The sequence below is a fragment of the Vombatus ursinus genome, unplaced genomic scaffold (assembly GCF_900497805.2).
Source record: "Vombatus ursinus unplaced genomic scaffold, bare-nosed wombat genome assembly UNPS02014775.1, whole genome shotgun sequence".
Lineage (NCBI taxonomy): Eukaryota > Metazoa > Chordata > Mammalia > Diprotodontia > Vombatidae > Vombatus > Vombatus ursinus.
The window spans coordinates 6,833,501-6,855,589 of NW_020954553.1; the positions used below are offsets into that span (position 1 = coordinate 6,833,501).

Consider the following 22,089-nt stretch of genomic DNA (forward strand, 5'->3'; position numbering starts at 1 on the left):
ATAATTCATTCTTCCTGAGATGCTAGCAGTAGCTTTTTGTCAGTGCATGGACACAGGCCTGTGGACATGTGCAGGAGGTAGGAAGGTGGCATATAGCTATCTTTTCTGCTGCATGTGCCTGCTTCCAGATCTACTGAGACAGACTGCTAACGGACTAGGAAGCAAAGACTACTGAGCTTCTCCCTCTTCCTGAGATGATTTCAGGCCAGGCCAGCTGTTAAAAACACTGACTGCCCTTGTCTTTCTTCCCTTCCCTCATCTAAAAGCATTTGTTCACATTGGTTGAAGATAAAGTGATATTAAAAGATTTTGAAGGCCCCTTCACTACTTACGTCCTACCAGCCACTAGGGCTCCCAAGGCTTTCTCCTTGTGTTTTCTTCTGTGCCTCCATACTCTGGGTAAGCTCATCTACAAGACTGTCTATGTGGGACTGATAAACAATTTCTATTGCCTCACTCTATACACTTTCCTTTAGCTCATTTCCTCTTAGCCCTTAACCTAGACATAGAATTTCTTATTAGAAAGCCTACTGTTGTGCCTTTTTTTCCTTCTACTGAACTCCTTATTTAAGTTACTTAAAGCCAGAACCTCTAACTGATAGACCCTTTTTATACCTCAGTGCACTAGGCATAGAGCTTTACAGATAGAAGGCTCTCAGTGAACTGATTGTCTACCCAGGACAGGAAACTCAAGCAGGAAACTTTGTTGTTAACTCTTCTTTTTCTTCATTTTTCACATCCAGTCTGTTTCCAAAGTCTGTTGTGTTTTCCTACGTTTTATTCATACGTTGAGTCATTCATTCAACAAATATCCATTTTGAGCTAAGAAAACTCAGAAAACATCCACCTATGCCTCTTTCTCTCTATTCCTAGTCTATGCTTGGATTATTCCTGTTTCAGTTACTACAACCATCTTTTCACTGGTTTGCCTACTTACCTCTCTGCCCCCTATCTATGATCCTGAATACCTTGAACAGTCATTTTGCTGCCTGGTTTATCAACACCTAGACAATGCAGTCTCTTTCCCCCCCCCTTCAGTAGTATTTTATTTTTTCCAATTACTTGTAAAGATAGTTTCAACATTCATTTTTGTAAAATTTCGAGTTCCAAATTTTTCTCCCTCCCTCCCTGTCCTCCTCCCTCCTCAAGATAGTAAGCAATCTGATATAGGTTATATATGTACAATCATGTTAAACATATTTCCGCATTAGTCATGTTGTGAAAGAAGAATCAGAACAAAAGAGAAAAACCATGAGAAAGAAAAAAAAACAACAACAAAAAAAGTGAAAAAGTATGCTGCAATCTGTATTCAGACTTCATAGTTCTTTTTCTGGATGTGCTTAGCATTTTCCGTAATGAGTCTTTTGGAATTGGACAATGCATTCTCAACCTTATGGCCCCTCACCAGGATGCTTGGGATGACCTGACCTCTTTTATTTCTTTGCCCTGATAGAGTTCTCCTTATCCATTGATCCTAATTACCTTTTTCCCACTTCCTACATACCATGTACACTTCCCAGCTTGCCCAGCTTCCTTCTATCATCCAGGAATTTCTAAAAGTCTCACTCCTTTGCAAAGCCTTCTTTAGCTCACAGGAGTTTTAGTTATTCCCTCTGTCTTTTCTCCCACCCACCCCTTATTCTGATGTTCAGAGGCAATGTGATATATTGGGGGGTGGGAGGAACATGGGGACCTGAGTTCAGAAGACCTGGTTCCAAATCCCAGCTGTGAATACACATTGTCTCTGTGACCTTGACCAAGTGATTTAACATCCCTGAGCCTTTGTTCTCTTCTCTGCTCAATGGGAATGTGTTAAAACTTGTGCTGCCTGCCTCATAAAGATATTATGAAAATCAGGTAGGATAATGTTTATAAAATGCTTTGCATATAAATATGAATTATTTTCACTTATAACTATACTATGTAATACGTACTATGTACTACATATTAAACTATACTGTATGACTAACTATACAAAGAATATGCTAATGCCTGTATATAGTGTGTACTTTATGCTATTTTATACTTGTGTGTATGCTTGTTCACCTTTTTGAGTTCCTCTCATCTTTTATAAATGGTAATCTCCTCAGAAGTTGGAGGGCCTGTCAGTCACTTTGCATGCTACTAACAGAATGTGCCTGAGCTGTTTGGGTAGTGGTGTTCTTTGAGGGGGTTTATCTTTCTCTAACATTCAGAGAAGCTTTTAGAAAAGAGTTTCAGAAAAGAACCCTGTAATCTTTCAGAGTTCCCCAGAAGTATGACTTCTTATAGTATTAGATTGGGGCCTACACTCGCCTCTGCTGTTTTGGCTTTCATTTTCTCCGTGCTTTATGTTTCTATCCCCAGTATGTATCAGCCAGTCAATAAGCATTTATTAAGCACCTGCTGTGTGCCAGGTATTGTGCCAGGGGCTGGGGATACAAAGACGATAAATGAAACAATCCTCACCCACAAGGAGATTACATTCTAATGGAGAAGAAGACAAGTACATGTACAAGTATATACAGAATACATTAAAAGCAGTTTAAGGTACTTCGAGAAGGAGAGCACTAGCAGCTGGGGAAGTCAAGAGAGGCTTCATGTAAAATGTGGCGCTTGAACTGTATCTGAAAGACAGGGATTCTGTGAGGCAGAGGTAATAAAGAAGTACATTCTAGGCATGAGAAATTGGAAATGAAATTTTGTGTTTGTGTGTGAGGCACAGAGAAGGCTTGTTTGTCTGGACCAGACAGTATTTGGTGGGGACTAATGTACAGTAAGTCTGGTTGGAATCAAGTTGTAAAGGGCTTTAAAAGCTAAGTAGAAGAGTTTATATTCTGTTTTAGAGGCACTAGTAAGCCACTAAAATTGAGAGAGTAAGGTAGTGCCGTGGTCAGATCTGTGATTAAGGAAAATTGTTTTAATAGCAGTTTAGGGAGGGACTAGAGTAAGGAGATTTGAGTCAAGGAGACTAATTAGGAGACTTGGAAAAATCCAGGTGAGAAGTAATAAGGACCCCAAACTAAGATGATAGCTATGTGAATAGAGAGAAGGGGTTGAATGTGGGAGACATTGTAGAATTATAAACAGCAATATTTGGCAGCTGGTTGAACATGTTGAGTTGAGGGAGAAGAAGTCAGAGATAATAACAAGGTTATAAATCTGAGAGACTGGAGGAATGTGCTACCTTCAACAGAAATGGTGAAGTTTGGAAGAGGGGTGGTAAAAGGTATCATAGCAGTGGAGAAGGCATTAGACTTCTGATCAAGAAGACATGGGTTCAGAAGTTGTCTCAGATCATTATTAGCCATGTGACCCTGGGCAAATCACTTAACTTCTCTGTGCAAAAATTTCCTCATCTGTAAAATGAGGGGGTTGGACTTGCTGGCCTCCAAAGTTGCCACCAGCTCTAAATCTATAATCCAGTGGTTACATATGCATGTGTCTAGGGGGAGATTCACCATTTATGTCAGTAAATATTTGTTAAGTACTTACTATATGCAGAGCATTGTAACTAGGTGTTGGATAGATGCAAAGATAAGATTTGAACTCTTCCCGTTCACTATCTAGAAGGGCTCTAACACATATACAATATAATACTTGATATGTACTTTAAAGAAGTATGAAACAAAGTGGTATGTGATGTTTGAAGGGAAAAGTCATATTTGTGGGAGATTAGGAAAGGATTCTTAGAGGAACTAGGATTTAGGTTGGACTTTAACAAACAAAGAGAATGAAGGGACATTGTAGGAACCATAGGCAAATTGGAGTATAACTGTTTTAGGATAATATTATGAAATAAGGCTAGACAGGCAAGGTAGCACCAAATTGTGAAGGGCTTTGCAAGCCAGACAAGGCATTGGAATATTAATCAGCAGCCATTGGGAGCCACTGAAAAGCTTTGAACAGAGGAGTAACATGAGCTAATCTGATGGTTTGTGAAAGGTGAACTGGAAGGGAGAGAGCACAGGGGAGGAAGAAAGACCTGAAAACAGTAGGCTATTGCTGGAGTCATAGTTTCATGGTCTAGGCAGGTGGTGATGAGGATCTGTACTGTGGTGGTGGCAGTATAGACAGATGCCATATCAAAAAAGTATGTGTTCCAGGTTCAAATTCACTATGACAGTATTGGTTTTTTTTTCTTTGTGATTAGCTAAACTCTGGCTTCATGGACCGGGGTGGAAAGAGAGGATTCTTGACCATTTGTTTGTTTATTCATTCAACAAATATTTATTGTGTATCTACCATTTGTAAGGTTCTATAGAGAATTCAAAAGTATGAAATGTAATCTCCAGCCTCAAAGAGCTTATAGTCTGGCGGGAGAGTAAATGCTTGGGATTAAGGGAGAAAGAGACACACTAATACATACAGTTGGCAGACTTTTCTCCATCTGTTTTGGCAGCGAAAACCTCGGACTTTGTTAAACCCAGCACCCACCTCGCCGACCACCAGTACCCCTGAACCAGACACCAGCACTGTGCCCCAGGACGCTGCTACTATCCCCAGCTCAGCAATGCAGGCCCCCACAGGTAAAAGACCCAAGTACAGACCAAATGTCCCAAGGCCTGTGCCTTTTTCTGCACTAATATTTGGCCCAGTATCTGAGGTCATCACAAAAGCATCACTGGCCTGGGAATCTGTCTGAAGATCTATGCTTGCCTTTGTCATGCATTGTGTGACCTTGGCCAAATCACTTCCCCTCTCTGAGCCTCAGTTTCCTTCTCTATAACATGAAGGGATTGGACAAAAACATGACTGAGTAGACTAGCTCTAACATGTGATTCTGTGGCTTCTTTGAGTTTTGTGCCCCTTGGGGTCCAAAATGCTTCTATACAGGGTAAATCTTTAGCCTTACATGTACTAAAACAGTCAATCTCTAAGATCTAAGAAAACTCAAGAGGTTCCATGAGTTGTGGGGACATAAGAGATTTTTCCCAACACACTTATTCATCCAACAAATATTTATTAAACAGCTACTATATCCAATACCCTGTTCTTACCACTGAGAATACAAAAATGAAAAGTGACACATGCCCTCAAGAAATTTATAGTCTAATAAGACAGATGCAGTACATATGTACACAGAGAAGTTTGTGACTAAGGTAGAGTGATAAGATAGAGAGATGAGTACAAAATGTTCTAAAAAATTTTAAGTAGAAAGGAGACCTCACTTTAATTTGGGAGGATTCAGGAAGTTTCTTGAAGGAGATAGTATTTAAACTGGGCCTTGAAGGGAGATAAAGAACTTCATAAGCAGAGCTGTAGATAAAATGCTTTCAAAGCATATAGGAGAGAACCTGCAAGGAAGACACAGAGACAGAGAAAGCAGGAAATGGCAAATAATGCTGCTGGCCTGAAAAATGGTACTCAAGAAAGAAGGTAGTATAAAATAAACTCAATTCAATTTAATAAACATTTATTAAGTGCCCACTGTAGGCCAAGGTGGTTCTCTGTTAGGTGTTGGAGATACAGTGAAAAAAACTCAGCTGAGGGGCAGCTAGGTGGCGCAGTGGATAGAGCACCAGCTCTGAAGTCAGGAGAACCCGAGTTTAAATCCAACCTCTGACACGTAACACTCACTAGCTGTATGACTTTGGGCAAGTCACTTAATCCTAATTGCCTCACAAAAAAAAAAAAACAAAAAACACTTCAGCTGAGAAGGTCTGAGTATAAAGTAATGTGACTAATTTTTTAACAAGTGTACAAGAACTTATGCAAATGAGATGTCCTTCAAAAAAGTCATCCTCAAAGACTATGAGGTCATTCCAATAAAGTTGCCGTTGCAGAAAACATTTTGGAACTTCTTTTAAAATTGCCTTCAGAGGTGATCACAATCTTTTAAATATTTTCAGTGGTGTCAGGTTCTTATTGAGAGTAGATTTTATTTTTTGTTGTTGTTGCTATTGTTTAGTCATTTTGGTTGTTTCTGACTCTTTGTGACCCCATTTAGGGTTTTCTTGGCAGAGACACTGGAGTAGTTTGCCATTTCCTTCTCCAGCTCATTTTATAGATGAGGAGACTGAGGCAAACAGGGTTAAGTGCCTTGCTCAAGGTCACACTGTTCTTGCTGTCATTCATAAGCTGATAAAGCTGGAGAAAAGATGTTATCAGATAACAGTTCCCAGGCCCTTCATTCACTCCTAGGCTCTGGAAAGTGACAGGATCAGAGGACACCTTGGGCTTGTTTTGGAAAGACAAGAGCAAGCATTAATGCTTACCATTGGAAAGCTCTGATTGGCAGGAAAGCCCTGAGAGGGTGACTGAGTAACATAGCGACTGACCTGGTTTGAGTTCCTCTGAAAAGACTGAAGAAGAGCCCTCCTGGGCTGGCCTCATGCCCCCTCCTCCCTGGTGTGCCTGCCTTGGTTCAGTGCTAAGGGATAAGCCTGGGTACTGTGGAAATAACAGGACCAGTGCCACAAAGGCAGAAGCAGGCCTAACTGACCAACGCAGAATCTTCCTTGACGTTTTTAAGTGTCTTTTATTTTTATTTTTCTCTCCTGGCCAATGTGCCAGCAGCAGGCAGGTCCGATTTCAGCTTTTGAGGACCAAGTCATTAAAAAAACAAATAAACAAAAAGATACATGAAAATAATGTACCAAAAAAGAAGACAGAATTTGAATTTTTTATTTAACCAAATGTTTTCCTAACTTTTTTCTGTATAAATGCACTCAGGATTGAAAGAATGAATGGCTTTTGTGCATTGTCACAGTTGATTTTAAACCTATTGCACATGCTCTTATCTCAGAGAGTAACAGTGATCATTTGAGCTAGAAGTCTAGGCCCATTGTCCTTTCACCACCACCATCTTTGACCCTTTTCGCAAGGAATTCCAGGTCAGAGGATGGAGCAGGTGGCCGGAGGAGGAAAGGAGCTTTCAAGTCCACTCTTCTCTCACTGACCTTACCTCTTCATCCCATCCCTGACGCTGTGATCTCCTCCCCTTTCTTCCTACCCCCATTCCCAGCCCTCCACACTCCTTATCAGGAAGTGGAAAGGCAGATAAATAGACAGTGTGTGGAAAAAGACAGCGATCAAGAGATAGGGAGAATACATGAAGAGAGGGACAGGAAGGATGTGTAAGAATGTACATTTGGGGGATTGTTAGGAACTTTGTTTTTAGTACAAGAAAGATAACTGTTGTTTTGGGCCCTGGCTTTTTGACAGCATCATTTTCCCCAGTAGGCATTATTCCCAGAACTTTTGATCATGTTGCCTCGGCCAATAACAGCTGGGTACACGCTTCCTTTTCTCCTCCCTACTCCACCCCCTATCTTCTGTGGTATTGCACTGGGCAAGCATATGTTAGGGTTGAGAAGCTGGAGGTAAAGGTAGTAGAACTCTGTGTTCTCTGGGGTCTGTCTGAGTCCTACAGCTTCTTTTTCTCCTGCAGTTTGCATCTACTTGAACAAGAATGGCAGCACTGGCCCCCACTTGGACAAAAAGAAGGTCCAGCAGCTGCCTGACCACTTTGGGCCAGCACGCGCCTCAGTGGTCCTGCAGCAGGCAGTACAGGCCTGTATTGACTGTGCTTACCACCAGAAGACCGTCTTCAGCTTCCTCAAGCAAGGCCATGGCGGGGAGGTCATCTCAGGTAAGCCCCCTCTCCCAGCTGCCTGGGGCCCTTGCCGTGCCCTTCCTCAATGTACAGGCATGGCCAGGGCCCTAGGCAGCTAGAGGGGCAGGGTTTTCCTTCCTGCTGTATCTGTCAATCTGCCTCACCTCCCTAACTCTCAGAAAAGTGGGAAAAGGTTCCTTAGGGAGTGGGGTGGTTGTAGGGAGGAGAGTCCTTGCCTGGGTTTTTTTCTTCCTTTTCCCCACTCAGGAGCGTCAAGCTCCCCAGGTCTCCCCTGGCCACACTCACGGACCTTTTCTCCCAACTGCAGGGCCAATACAGTGATGGCTCTTTCATTGAATCAGATGAATAGGCCCCTAAATAAGGCTTACATTCTCCCTCCATTTAGCCCACTTTCACCTGCCTCTGCCCCATGAGTGCTTCAGGGAATGTCAGCCTCTCCTGTGCATACATAAATATGTCACTTTGAAGATTTCTCCAAAAATGAGGATCAGCAGGGGAATTTCTTCAAGCTGTTTGGGAGTTTCCTGTCCCACCCTCAGAGGACTATAGTACTTCTTACCTAGCTTTGTTGTGTCCTTATTCTCCCTAAGCAGAGCTCTTCCAAGGCACAAGAGGGTCTGTGTCATGTGCTGAGGAGAGCAAAGCAGTTCCTTCTTTTTTCCTGCTACGGACTCACTTTAGCACCTGAATTAACATCATAAAACACCTTAATTATTTTCACCTTGATTTTCCCAAAGCTTATGCTTCATTTTCCCCCAAGTTTCCGACTCCTTCTCTTTCCCCTTCAGCAGCTGTGATGAGTACCACCAAGGGGATACACGTCCTTGGCCTTCTGAATACCCACTTGCCTCCCCTCATCTCTTTCCTTTTCTCTCCCCCGTCGACAACAACATTTAGCCGTGAGAGGTACCCACTGGTGCCTAGCAGAGCCATCAGTGCCTAGACACCACCTTAGCAAACACCAGAACAGAAGCACATGCCCATTAGACTGCCCAGGCACTGGGCACCCAGCTGTAACATGATGCAATAAGCAAAGGCATTGGTTTGGGAATAAGACCGGAGTGTGAGTCTTGGCTCTTAACAATAATTATAACCTGCATTTATGTACAGCTTTATGTGTTTCATCTCATTCGATCCTCATAATAGCACCATGCAGTAGATAATAAAGGTGTCGTTGTCCCTGTTTTATAGAGGATACTAACAGATGAAGGGCTTACCCAGGGGCACACGACTAGAAGTGGCAGAGCTGGATTTTGAACCCTTCTCTTATGACTTCAAACCCAGTACTCTTCCCACTGGACTGCAGCCCCCTCCGTTCCTGCTGAGCTAGCTTTGTGACCACGGGCAAGTCATTCTGCTGCCTTGTGCCTCGGTTTGCTTATCTGTAAAATGGACGTGATCATAGAATACTTTCATTCCTTAGCTCATAGGGTTATTGTGATAAAAACTTTTTGTAAACTTTAAAGTGCTATAGAATTGAGCCCTTTTTTTTAACCAATCAGTACTGGAAATTGCTACAGTTCCTTCTGATTTTATGGATTATCCCTTCCTCCCTACAGTATGTCTCATCTTCTTCTGAGTGGTACTTGTGCAGACAGCTCCCTAAAGAACAGATTTTTTTTTTCCCTTGAGGCTCAACCCAGCTGATGGAGGACCAGATATATTCCTAGTTGTTTTTACAAGCTGGGTAGACTTGGTTTGCAGCCCTGGGTGTGACAGACCTGTCCTGACTCTTCCCATTATCACAAATCCAGGAACTCTGGAGCACGAGGCCCCCCCCACCCCCAATCAAAGCCCACTGGGGGGGTGGATATCAGTGGCACTGACTTGCCTTTGTTTAACCAGGTGACACTGAAAGGCAGGCGTTGGCAGCAGTGCGGCCCCAGCTCCTCCCGCACCATGGGGCTTATGTGTTCTGCCGTGTTTGCTTAACTCTGTAGCTGTGTTTGACCGGGAGCAGCATACCCTCAACCTGCCAGCGGTCAACAGCATTACCTTCGTCCTTCGCTTCCTGGAGAAGCTGTGCCGAAACCTTCGGAGTAGCAACCTGTTCGGCAACCAGCCCTTCACGCAAAATCACATGCAGCTGTCCACCACTGAGTACGACCACGACAGGTACCTACCAGGTAGGAGCTGGGATGGGCCTAGGCCTGGAGAGCACCTGCGGGATGGTGGAAGGAGTCAGGAGGCTGGAGGCGGCCCTGGGTTGGCATAGTTATGGGGCATCTATGCCTAGAGGAGAGCTTTACTTTCCAGGGGCAGATCACAGAATAATCACAGAGCTGGAAGGGAGGGGCCTTACAGATCATCTAATCCAACCCCCTCATTTTACAGAGAAGAACACTAAGACCCCAGAAGGGTAAGTGACTTGCTCAAGCTCACAGAGCTACTATGTTGCCAAGGTGGGACTCGAATCTAGGTTTTCTGACTCCATGTGAGGCCTTTCTCTCTGTTCCTTTACTGTTGTAATGCCTGGGGGAGTAAGTCTCATCCCCATCTTTTGCTTTCTCATGGACTTTAATCTTCTCAACTCTTTGGGCTTCCCCTCATTACCTCTGGGTCTGTATAGATACAGATAGGTGACTCAGTCAACCACATGCTGAGAATCTGGGAAGTCACAATTCTTCTTTTAAGCCACCAAAGTTATTTCACTCCTGTCTCAACTTTGGCAGATGTGAACTAGAATGGATACTTCTCTCCAACAGGAAAATTTAGTCTCAGAATACAGATTGAGAAATTTATTCCCTAATGACTAGCTGTCCTATGTTTCTTTTGGCATATACCAAATAAACTTTCTCCACTTCAATACTTCATGCAAGCCAGTTCATGTTCCTATTATCTTTGACTGGGCTAGAAAATCACTTTTTAAAGTTAACTTACCAGACTCATAGCAGGGAAGCGTGTGCCAGGTGGCTGCCTAAGTGACTAAGCACATCTAAGAGAGGTCCGAGGAGGCAGGGGGCTAGACTGCTACACTCTGAGGCCCCGCATACTGAACCACTCAGAGGGAAGCCAGAACTCTGAAAGCATTGGGCTCATCTTATTCAGGAGAGAGGTAAGATCCTTCACAAGTTTCCTGGAATGTCCTTCCCAACTGAGTATGCATTGGGAGAAAGGGCTTCTGACTTTTCCAGTGCTTTATAGGAGGGCAAGGTCATTGTGTTACCACTTCAGCCATTCCTTTGGTTCTTCACTGTTTCCTTTCTTTGAAGTGGAAGGACACATTTTCTCATCAGTTTCTCCTTTACTTCACTGATAGTATGAAGAAGCATTTCTCTAGCATCAGAATCAAAAGGGAGCAGAAAGATCTGTTCTGACCATGCTTCCTACAGATCAGGCAGTGAGCTGTCCCACATAAAGGCTGGGCTGAACTGGTAAAGTGAGATCGTATCCTTAAATAGTCTTCCAAAAGCATATCATGATAAAAAGTTATATTCTCAAGGCTCCCTTGTCAATGAATTATCAGCATACCTTGGAATGTAAACTGTTTCTAGTATTTGCCTGGCCATTTCTATTTGGAAAATTACATTTCCCAGAGGCCAGTCTCCAGTCACCTGCACTGAGGTACTGATACTTCTACAGGACTACACGTGGCGTTCATAACAGTATGATTAGATGAAGAGGTTTTGAGGAGTTTTTGAGTCCTTCTGGCTTTCTGGATAACTGGACTCCATTCACTTAATAGATACTTACTGGGTACTGACTATGTGCAAAGTCCTGTGCCTAGGTGTTTTATGGGATGCAAAGGAGAATAAAACATGAGCTTTTGCCCTGCTGGAGTTCACATTTTTAATAGGGAAGATGAAGTCAATCAATCAGCAAGCATTTATAAGTACCTACTATGTGCTAGACTATGTGCTAGGTAGGTACCCCCCCCAAAAAAATAATTAAACAATCCATGCTCTCTAAGGTGCTTAAATTCTATAGGGGAAGACAACATATATACATATGTATGCATATATGTCTATATACAGAATAAATAATCCATAGTAGTTAGAGATGGAGGACATCAACATTTGGGAGATCAGGAAAGGCTTCACGTAGAGGCTTAGGCATAAGTTTCATCTTGAAGAGGGACAGAGGAGAGTAGGGAGTGCATTCCAGGCATGAGGTCACCAATGTGAAGACCAGAGGATGGGAGATGGAGTGCCATGTGTGTGAAACAGAGAGACGAGTTTGACTGTACTATGAAATGTATGGAGGGGAGTAATGTATAATAAGATACAGTCAGAGGTAATTACAACACAAAGCGGAGGTGAGAATGCAATAAGAGTGGTGAAAAGTGCTATATGAGTGGCAGGGAGAAAGAAATCACTTCTGGGTCAGGGACTCAAGGGCCACTTTACAGAAGAGATGACATTAGACATTCTGAGGTGTCTTAAAACAGTTATTATCCATGGCTATAAAATTACCCAGCTTGGTGTTTGCCTGGCTCTGCATTCGGTCCTGGCCTTCCTAGGACAGGGATTTCTAGGGTTCCTTTCAGATAAAAGGGACAATTCATTTGTCTCCTGGTGCAAAATCTTCTGCCCCATTTCTGCCTGGATATCATCAGGGATGAATCCCACGAGAATTCCCAAGCAGTTTTCTTTTCAAGGTTCTGAGATCCTATAGCAACTGATAGGAAATAACTACCATACAGTATCTTGAGTCCCTGCTGACAGAGGTTTCCATGTAATACTTCTAGAGTTTTAAAATATCTGTATATGTCTGTAATTTTTCATTTTTTCTCACAGGTATCATATCAAAATTATAATAACTTGTTTCCTAAAAATCATTGAAAGCTGTTATTTAGAGTTAAGTAGTAGAGTTAGTTTCATGCGTTGACCAGATTCTTATTAGAGTTGAAACCACTGAGCATGTACTTCTCTTTCTCTTCTACCTCCCTACTATCCAAGCAAACCTGACTCTCAGTCCTTTCAGTAATGGCATTTTCTTGGCTGTCATCCAAGTGGAAGCTCAGAAGTGAGTATCTGTGTATGTGTGTGTTAATGTATATGGGTGTGCTACCTTCTAGTCTGATTAGTGCAGAGACTTTCCTTTGAGATGATATCCTTTGAGATATAGATATGTGTAGATAGATGTTCACCCATAGCTTGGCAATATAAGGTCTTTTTCCCAGAGGACAGAATTCTCTGTTCTGAATTTTGATTTTGTACCCTTTTCCTTTCTTTAATTCTGCTAGCCATTTTCCCTCCCATCCTTCAGGTTATCAACAGTGATGTTTGGAAGGCAGTGTGATGTAAGAGAATAGGCCTGCAGTGGAAATCAAAAGACCTGGGTTCTAGTCTCAGCTTTGTCACTGATTTGCTATAATACAGCCTTGGGGCAAATAATTTCCCCTTTCAGGGCCTCAGTTTCCCCATTTATAGAATGAAAGGGTTGAACTAGAAAATCTATAAGGTCTCTTCCAGCTTTAAAATTTTATATTACATGCCTTCCAACATTTATGAACTTCCAAGATAGAAACATAAAAATCATTAACGGTCACATGTAACTACCTCCTCCAATATCTTCTGTAGCCCTGCAAGTTCCAGGGTCAACCCCAACATATTTATATGTCATGATCCTCACTGCTTTGTAATCATTTTCATTTTAGCATTTGGGGAATTTTGTGGCAGAAAAAAATGTTCCTTGGTTTATTGGATTTTACTTGAATTTTTCATTAGCTCATAATGTCCAAATATAGACTTCCCTTCCTGAACAAATAACTAGCTTCTCCCTGTGTGTTTGGGCCTTTCATAGTATCCTTGCCACTTTGTGAAGCCTGGAGTAGCTTTTACACCAAACACATTATCTGAGGCAGTGTAATGGTATGGAAAAAACATAGGAATTTGAATTGGAAAATGTGGTCCTGATACTCCCAGCTGTGGAAATATAACTTATTCTCTCTGAGCCTCAGCTTCCTCATTTGTAAAATAAGGATAATAGTAATATTACAACCTACCTTACAGAAACATTCTTGGTAAACCTTAAGGTACCAAACAATGGGAGTAATTGTTTCCAGTAGATGCTGTGAAATTAAAAATAATGAGAACAGAATTTATATTAGATGTTATCTCCATCAAAATGGTCATCTTAGTGGTTACACATTAATTCTAGTCATGCTACCATCATCCAAAACATATCTTAAATTGGAGACACCGTGTCCAGAATGATGAAGGTGATCGTCCCACTGTCTTCTGTTAGTGGAGGAACAAGCAGACCTTTTGGAAAGAGTATCACGTTGCTGGAGCATTTCCAAAGGAGAATAGCCAGGATGATGAGAGGACTGGAGAACACACCGGATAAGGACTAGTTTAAGGAATGTGGAGATAAGAGAAGATGAGGTGGGAGCATGATATATGTGTTTAAGTATGTGCAGGGTTATCATGTGGAAGAGGCCCCATAGAGCAGAACTAGGACCAATGGGTGGAAATTGAAGAAAGGCAAACTTTTGGTTTGATAGGAAAAAAAAAACTTCCTGAAAATTAGAGCTACCCCAGAGTGGAATTGAGTTTTCAGTTACTTCACTTGTTGGGGATACTATAGAAAGAATTCTTGTTCAGGTAGGCATTGACCCTGATATCCTTTCCAACTCTGAGATTCTGTGGTTTCTAGAAGACCTAAGTGGATTCCTTTGAAAGGTATAGTTTTCATTTGGATCACAGGGTAGGGCTAGGTGGGAACTTAAAGATCCTCTTTCTAGTCTAGCTCTTTAATTTTACAAGAAGAAATTGTGGCTGAGAGAACTTTAATGTCTTGTTTAAGATCATATATGTAGTGAGTAACAGAGCAGGGATTTGAGCCTCTTTTGGTCTCAGATCCAGAACTTTTTCTGCCATATACTATGTTGCATCTTTTAGAATGCATATTATTGATAAAACCACCTCATTACTTCAGTCACATCTTATGTAGCTTTTCTGGGTCTCCTTAGAGCAAACTTGGTTCCAAAATGGAAGTCTACTTCTTCACTGGTATGAGGTACACCAATATCCAAGAAAAGATAGGCTGAGGGCCCAGAAAGAGTTCCAGAGCCTTCTCATCTGGTCCTGGGAGCCAAACCTACCTCTCTAATGACAGCAGAACTCCTCAGTCAGGTGGGTGGACGTGGAGGTGGAGGTAAAGGAGAGGGCACCTTTCCATGCTACCTCTTCTAGGATTTGCCCTGGATTGGGGGCCACCAGCCAGTCCTCCGGTCTCTGTGGAGTGCCTGCTTTAGACAGGGTCCTGTGCAAGGAAGCCCTGGTCCCAGCAATGACTGACAGCAGGAGGCTATCACTCTTAATACTGATTATCATTCTCTTAAATTTATAATAGCGAAAATGAGAAAAGTATACGATTGAAGTAGATGAGAGCTGGTCTTAAAGCCAGGGGGACTGGAGTTCAGGTCCCCTTTCTGACACTTTCCCAACCATGGGAAAGTCATTTGACCTCTCAGTATCCCAGGCAACCAGTGCCGACCTATAAAGGGAGGTTCTTCACCCAGGAGCTCCCTGTACAAATGTAATCACAGGTCCAGTGTTTGTTCCTGTGCCTGAGATGATGGTGACTGGTTCTGTTGAGTGCTTGGAAGTTTGCAAAGGGCTTCATGTGCGTTATCTCATTAGAGCTTCACAATAGCATAGCTTGGTATCACAGATACTATTATCCCAATTTTATAGATTAACAACCGAAATTGCCAGGAGGTGCTGATGTACATTGAGAGGGATTTTTTTTCACAAGGACTTACTTAACCCAGTGAAGTCATAGATCCAAGCTCTCCCTTGGTCTTGTCTAAGCTCATTGTCTCTAGTGTTTTCTTCCTGACACAAGTTTTCCAGACCCCTCAGCATCTTGCCTAATGTCTTCTGGATAAACTGTCTTGTCAGCATCTCTCTTAAAATGATTTTTGCTGAAAATTGCTCTTTTCAATACTATTCAGTAAATAACAATTACATGCATACTATATGCAGGCACTCCAACCCAGAGTATCATGAAGTGCTTAAAGTCACAGAGGTCTCTGCCCTTGCAGCCCAGTGACAGCAGCCTGTGGTAGTACAAAGAGGGTTGAGTTTGGAAACTAGACTCCTGGGTTCAAGTCACAACTCCAACACTTAACCCTAGCCAGGTGAGCACATCTCTTAACTTCAATCTTGATTTCTTCACCTATAAAATAGGGATAATTGGTGCTATCTCACAGGGTTGTTGTAAGAGCATTTTGTAAACCTCAGAATGCTACAAAAAAATCTGATTTGCAAGGCAGGCAAGTGGCACAGTGAATAGAGCACTGGCTCTGGAGTCAGGAGGACCTGAGTTCAAATCCAGTCTCAGACTAGACACTTGACACTTACTAGCTGTGTGACCCTGGGCAAGTCACTTAACCCCAGTTGCCTCGCCAAAAAAAAATCTGAGTTGTGTTTGTTGTTATGTATTCAGATCTCTGCTCTCTGCTCAGGATGACTCTAGTTTGAGTCGTCACTGCTTTGCCTTGAAACCCCTTCTGAGGAAGAGTACAAAGCTGGTTTTGTTGTGGATCTATCAAGTTGGTAGGACCAATCAATCTCAGAGGGAAGGGGAGATTAACACTTTTAAGGATTGTGTCCATCAGCAGGTTAGGTATCTGATCATCTGCATTCTTACCTGATATCCATCCTCCACAGAAGAGTTTAGATTTATATCTCCACTCTGTACATGATAACTAACTAGTCTGTACTGGAAAACACAGAGGATTTGCCCTTCACAAACTGGGTTTGCTAACTATTTGCTTGGATTTGGTGCCCTCTGCCGGGACACAAGAGAAAACATCAGTCTAAGGTTAGATGGTAGAATACAAAAAAAAAAAAATAGCATTTCAGAAAAAAAATGAAGTGCTTGAACCTTAGCACTGATCACATCAGTGAGTCTTCCTGGCAAGCTGAGACTTAATCGCTTTGTAGTATTGATAAAAATTCTGCCATCTTTCTAAAAGCCGAATCAGGTACATTTTATCCTGGGCTAGCCATGCTAATGGTCACAGGCCTAGGGTCGGACAGAAACCAGGTTCCCAGCAAGTACGTATCTAATAAGGACCTCTAAAGGGCCAGCCAGCACTTCACTCCATCAGTGCTGAGGGTAGCAGTACCTTGTAGTACCCCAGTGGTCTGGCTGCTTTAAGGCTAAAAGAAGAGGTTGTCCTTTATACAGGTTGGAATGTGCCTGCATCTTTTATCACAGGCAGTTTTGCTCTTTAGAACACATTGAAGCATAGACAGGAACTGACATAATAGTTAACCCCAACTATCTACTTAGCAGTATTAGAATGGGTACAAAAGTTTGCAAAGCTATGAAGCAACCTGTAGTGGGCTCAGAGCATGTCAATAGGCCCCTGGTACTCCATACCTCAGTGTGGAACAGTAGGTAAGTCATTGTCTCAGGAACCTCACCTGTAGGGCAGAGACAGTCCTGGTCTCCTTCTGCGAGAAGCAATAGTGGACAAGAGGTTGGTAGGTGGAGTATGGGTACTTTGATATATTAGGCATATTTTATGTGTATCAATTAAAATCTAGTAGGGCCTTATATTCTCCTTAGTGTTTGTACTGTGCAATTTCTTTAACAAAGTACTTGAGATACAGACCCCCTTGCATAGAGTCTAAAATGGACCTGTCTTATATAATAGTAACTCATTTATGTAGGACTTTACAGCTTACAAAATACTTTACTGGCATCTCATTTCATTTTCAAAACAATTCTATGAGATAATAACAGTTATTGCCCATTTTATAGATGATACTCAGGGATCTTGTGACCTTCTCAAGAAGTTTACTAGATTATAAGTTCCATGAGGGGAAGGATTATATCTTTTTTCTTTCAGTGTCTTTCTACAAGAAGTTCCTAATGAATATTTGTTGCTGAAGGGTAAGCAGTGTGTGATAGGCAAAGGGATTAAATCCCAGTTTTTTTTGACTCCTAGGTTCTTTTCTATTAAACCACATTACCTCTCCCTTTCATAGCAGTGTTTTGGTGAATCTATAGTCAGGGTATTAGTGAAACATAGGGAGTTTGTGGGTAATTATTAAGATGCATCATTAATAGCTTGTCAGTTCAAGCAGTACTCGTAGCATGCTATTTGGGACACTTTGGATTCATTGACTGTTAAATGAAACTCCAGATTTCCATCTGAATGTCTAAATGCTACTAGTAAAAATAGCAATAGAAATTAATACAGCTAGAATATGGGAGTTATAAAATTTTAGCATTTAGAGCCATCAGGGACCTTAGAGATCATTCCATTCCAATCCTTTCATTTCACAAAAGAGGAAACTGAGACCCAGAGTGGGAAAAGGTCCAAACTCATCGGTGGTAAATAGCACAGCTAGAATAACAAAGTGGTGTTATGGAAAGAGTGCTAGAATTAGAGTCAGGTTATATGATTTTGGGGAAATCACTTTATCTCTCTGGGACTCCATGACAGTATCTCCAAGATGAGGCAGTTGGACTAGAAGATCTCTGTGATTTTTTTTCTGTTCTATGTTTAAGATCCTATTGTCCTGTGACTCTAAATCCCAATACTCTTTCTGCTGTGCTGTATGGCAGCATTTGGAAATTCTGTATGTCATTCCCTGACTCCCCACCAATTTATTGCATTTTCACAGGCATATTACAAAACTTCTCCAAGTCTTTCTCTTCACAGCAAAGGGGATTATAATTTTGCCTGTAGGATGCAGCATGGTACAATGGAAAGAACAGTGAATTTGTGGTCAGAGACCTGAATTTGAATCCTAAACTTGCTACCTGTATGATCTTGAATAAATCATTTAAATGCTCTAGACCTCAGTTTCCTAATCTGTAAAGTGATGGAATTGGAAGATTTCTTCCTGCACTCAATTCTATGATCTATCACATATTCAGTCAGTTACCAAATCTTGCTTTTTCTCCCTCCACAGCATTCACTTACATTAGACCCCTTTTCTCTATTCTCGTGGTCACCATCTTGGTTAGGCCCTTATCACCCCTTGACTAGTCTATTACAATGGCTTCCTAAGTGGTCTCCTTATTTCAGTTCTCTCCCTTCTCCAATCCATCCTTTGCATGGCTACAAAAGAGACTTTCTTAAAGCTCATATTTGCCTGTCTCTTTCCTGTATCAAAAACTCCAGTGATTCCTTATTGCCTCTAGGATAAAATATAAACTCTCCTGTGTTGCTTGTGAGGTCCTTCATGTACTGGACTCTAACTCTTTCCAACCTCTTATATATCACTCCCCTTTCTGCACACTGTAATCCAACCAAAGTGGCCTTCTTTTTGTTCTCTGAACATGGAACTCCCATTTCCTGTCTTCATAACTTCCCACTGGCTGTCCCTCATGCCTGGAACGTATTCCCATCTTAGCTTTGCCTCATAAATCTCTCTCTTCCTTCAAGACACAGCTGAAGAATTATCTTCTATATGAAGCCTTTTTTGATTCCCTCCCCCAGCTTCACCCTGCCATCAACCACTGGTTCCTTTCCTCCCTCCTTCCCTTGTACCTTGTATTTATTTTATATTTATTCTGCATGTGTTACACACACAAGCAACACACATTGATATTGTCTTCCTTAATAGAATATAATGTGCTTGAGAGGAGAGATTGTTTCACTTTTTGTATTTTTATCCCCATCACCTAGAACAATGCCTGGTACATAGTAGATACTTAATAAGTGACATTAGACCAAAGAGTAAAAGGACTTTGGGAAGGACAGAGTACTGTGACGTGTTAGTGATGGTTGAGGAGCCATTCCCTGTTGCTCATGATTCAATCCTGCCTCCCTGTGTGTCAGCTTTGACCCTGAGGATGCCCCAAGACAGGTGGAAGGCAAGGAATTAGGTTGCCAGTTCTGGAGCCTACACAGTATCTGCAGGTGAGGTTTGTGGTGACTTAGCCCAATATCTTTTATTAACCACCTATTGTGTGCCGAGCACTGCGCTAGGAATGCTAGCACAGTGGATCTGATAGTTTATAGAGTAGAAGGATATAACAGGCAAATAAGTATGATATGTATAGACTAGTACATGGTAAGTATATGAGAGGGACAAATAGTTCATTACCAATTGGACTAATAGGGACACTTTATGAAGTAAGTGGTATTTGAGTTGGACTTTTGTCGTTGTATCTCCAGCACCTGACATAAATTAATAAATGCTTGTTGAATTGAATTGAATAGTTTTTATTTTTTAATTCAATTTTATTTTATTTTCAGTTTTGAATTCTTTCCCTCATTCCTCCCTCTCCACCATCCATTGAGTAGATGAGAAAACCAAAACCCATTACAAATATGGATAGTCATGCAAAACAAATCCCCATGTTAACCATGACCAAAAATAGAAAGAAATAGGGAGAAAGACAACAAAATGTGTTTCATTCTGTACTCTTGAGTCCATCAGTTATCCATCTGGAGATAGATAGCATGTTTCATCATGAGCCCTTTGGAATTGTCGTTAGTCATTGTGTTGATCAGCATTCCTAAGTCTTTCAAAGTTGATTATCTTAGGTACACTAATATACTGTTTGTGTAACTATGAACTAGTCCAGCCATTCTGGAGAACAATTTGGAACTATGCCCAAAGGGCTATAAAACTGCATACCATTTGTCCCAGCAATATGGCTGCTAGGTCCATACCCCAAAGAGATCAAAGGAAAAGGAATCATATATACAAAAATATTTATAACTGTTCTTTTTGTGGTGGCAAAAATTGGAAACTGAAGGGATACCCATCAATTGGAGAATGACTGAATAAGTTATGGTATATGATTGTGATACAGTAATATTGTGCTGTAAGAAATGATGAGGATTATTTCAGAAAAACCTGGGAAGACCTATATAAGCTGATGCAAAGTGGAGTGAGCAGAACCAAAAGAACAGTGTACATTGTAATGAAATCAACTGTGAAAGACTTAGCAACTCTGATTAATATGATGATCCACAATAATTCCAAAGGACTCATAAAAGAAAAATGCTATCCACCTCTAGATGGAGAACTAATGGACTGAGTGTAGATTGAAGCATATTTTTTTCTTACTTTTCTTGCTTTTTTAAAAATTGCAACATGGCTAATATGGAAATATATTTTGCATGACTTCATAAGTATAATGGGCATCATATTTCTTGCCTTCTCAGTGGGTGGGGGAGGGAGAGAATTCAGAACTGAAAATAGAAATTAAAAATAAGGGGAAAAAACAAATACAATATTGTCGTATAAATTGTTCTCCTCATTCTGCTCACTTCACTTTGAATCTGTTCTTCCCAGGTTTTTCTGAAACCATCTCCTTTCATATTTCTTATAGCACAATGGTATTCCATCACATTTATATACCATAACTTGTTTGGTCATTTCCTTATTGATGGGCACCACATCAGTTTCTAATTCTTTGCTAACACAAGAAGAGCTGTACAAACATTTTTGTATATATGGGTCTTTTTCCCTTTTTATGTCTGGGGTATAGACCCAGTAATGATATTGCTGAGTCAAAGAGTGTGTGCAATTTAATAGTTGGGGGGGAAGGTTGGTTCCAAATTGCTTTCCAGAATGAATGGACCAGTTCACAGCTATATCAGTAGTCCATTAAAATTCTTGTTTTCCCAAAATCCTTTCAGAGTTTGCCATGTTCCTTTTTTGTCATCTTAGCCGATCTAATGGGTATGAGGGAATATAGTACCTCAAGATTTGTTTTATTGAATTTCCCTAATTTTAAGTGATATAGAATATTTTTTCATATGAATAATGGTAGCTTTATCAATTAGGGGATGGCTGTTATAAATTTGAATCAGTTGCCTATATGAGACCTTTTTGAGAGAAACTTGCTGCAAAGTTGTTTTCCCCAATTTCCTGCTTCTCTTCTAATTTTAGCTATATTGGTTTTGTTTGTGCAGAAACTTTTTAATTTTATGTAATGAAAAATTGTCCATTTTACTTCCTGTGAACCTCTCTGTCTCTTGTTTAGTCATGAACTCTTCTCCTTTCCATGGATCTGACAGATAATTTCTTTCGTGTTCCTTTCATTTACATTTAATTTAATTTCCTATAATCCTCTAATAATTGACTAATGATGTCACCCTTTACATCTAAATTATGTGCCCATTTGGGGCTTATCTTGGTATGTAAAATGAGATATTGTTCTGTCCCTGGTGTCTGCCAGAATATTTTCCCATTTCCCCAATGAAAATTTCTGTCGAAGATAGAGTTCTTGCCCCAGGAGCTGGGATTTTGGGGCTTATCAAATACTGGGTTATTGACTTCCACGTATTATGTACCTAAACTATTCCACCAGTCAACCTTTCCATTTCTTACTCAGTACCCAATTGTCTGGATAATTACAGCATTGTAATATACTGGGATCAGGTACTGCTAGGCCTCCTTTTTTGAAAAAATATTTTAAAAGTGTTATCAATAGGACTTCCTGATTGGATATAATATAAATGAGGAAGAAGAAAAATCCAAACAAGACAAACCAAGATTTGAAAATTCTTCCATGGTGGAGGGATGACTGAGTGATAAGAGCTCCCAAGAGGCAGCATGAGCTTATAGAAGAAAGAATGCAGAGTTTTTAGTCAAAAG

At 41.1% G+C, this 22,089-nt stretch overlaps 1 protein-coding gene across 7 annotated transcripts in view; it reads left to right on the forward strand.

Moving 5' to 3' along the window:
• SCMH1 (Scm polycomb group protein homolog 1) overlaps nucleotides 1-22,089 on the forward strand; it is a 167,546-nt gene that overhangs the window by 138,956 nt on the left and 6,501 nt on the right. For 4 of the 7 annotated variants that reach the window (XM_027864558.1, XM_027864557.1, XM_027864559.1 and 1 more), the window contains 3 exons: nucleotides 4,382-4,508; nucleotides 7,373-7,573; nucleotides 9,499-9,684. In XM_027864558.1, coding sequence (XP_027720359.1) covers nucleotides 4,382-4,508; nucleotides 7,373-7,573; nucleotides 9,499-9,684 — 514 coding nt within the window. Of the gene's footprint in view, nucleotides 1-4,381; nucleotides 4,509-7,372; nucleotides 7,574-9,498; nucleotides 9,685-9,892; nucleotides 9,918-22,089 lie in introns of all 7 variants that reach the window. The other 3 variants (XR_003569305.1, XM_027864561.1, XM_027864562.1) reach the window with 2 other exon arrangements.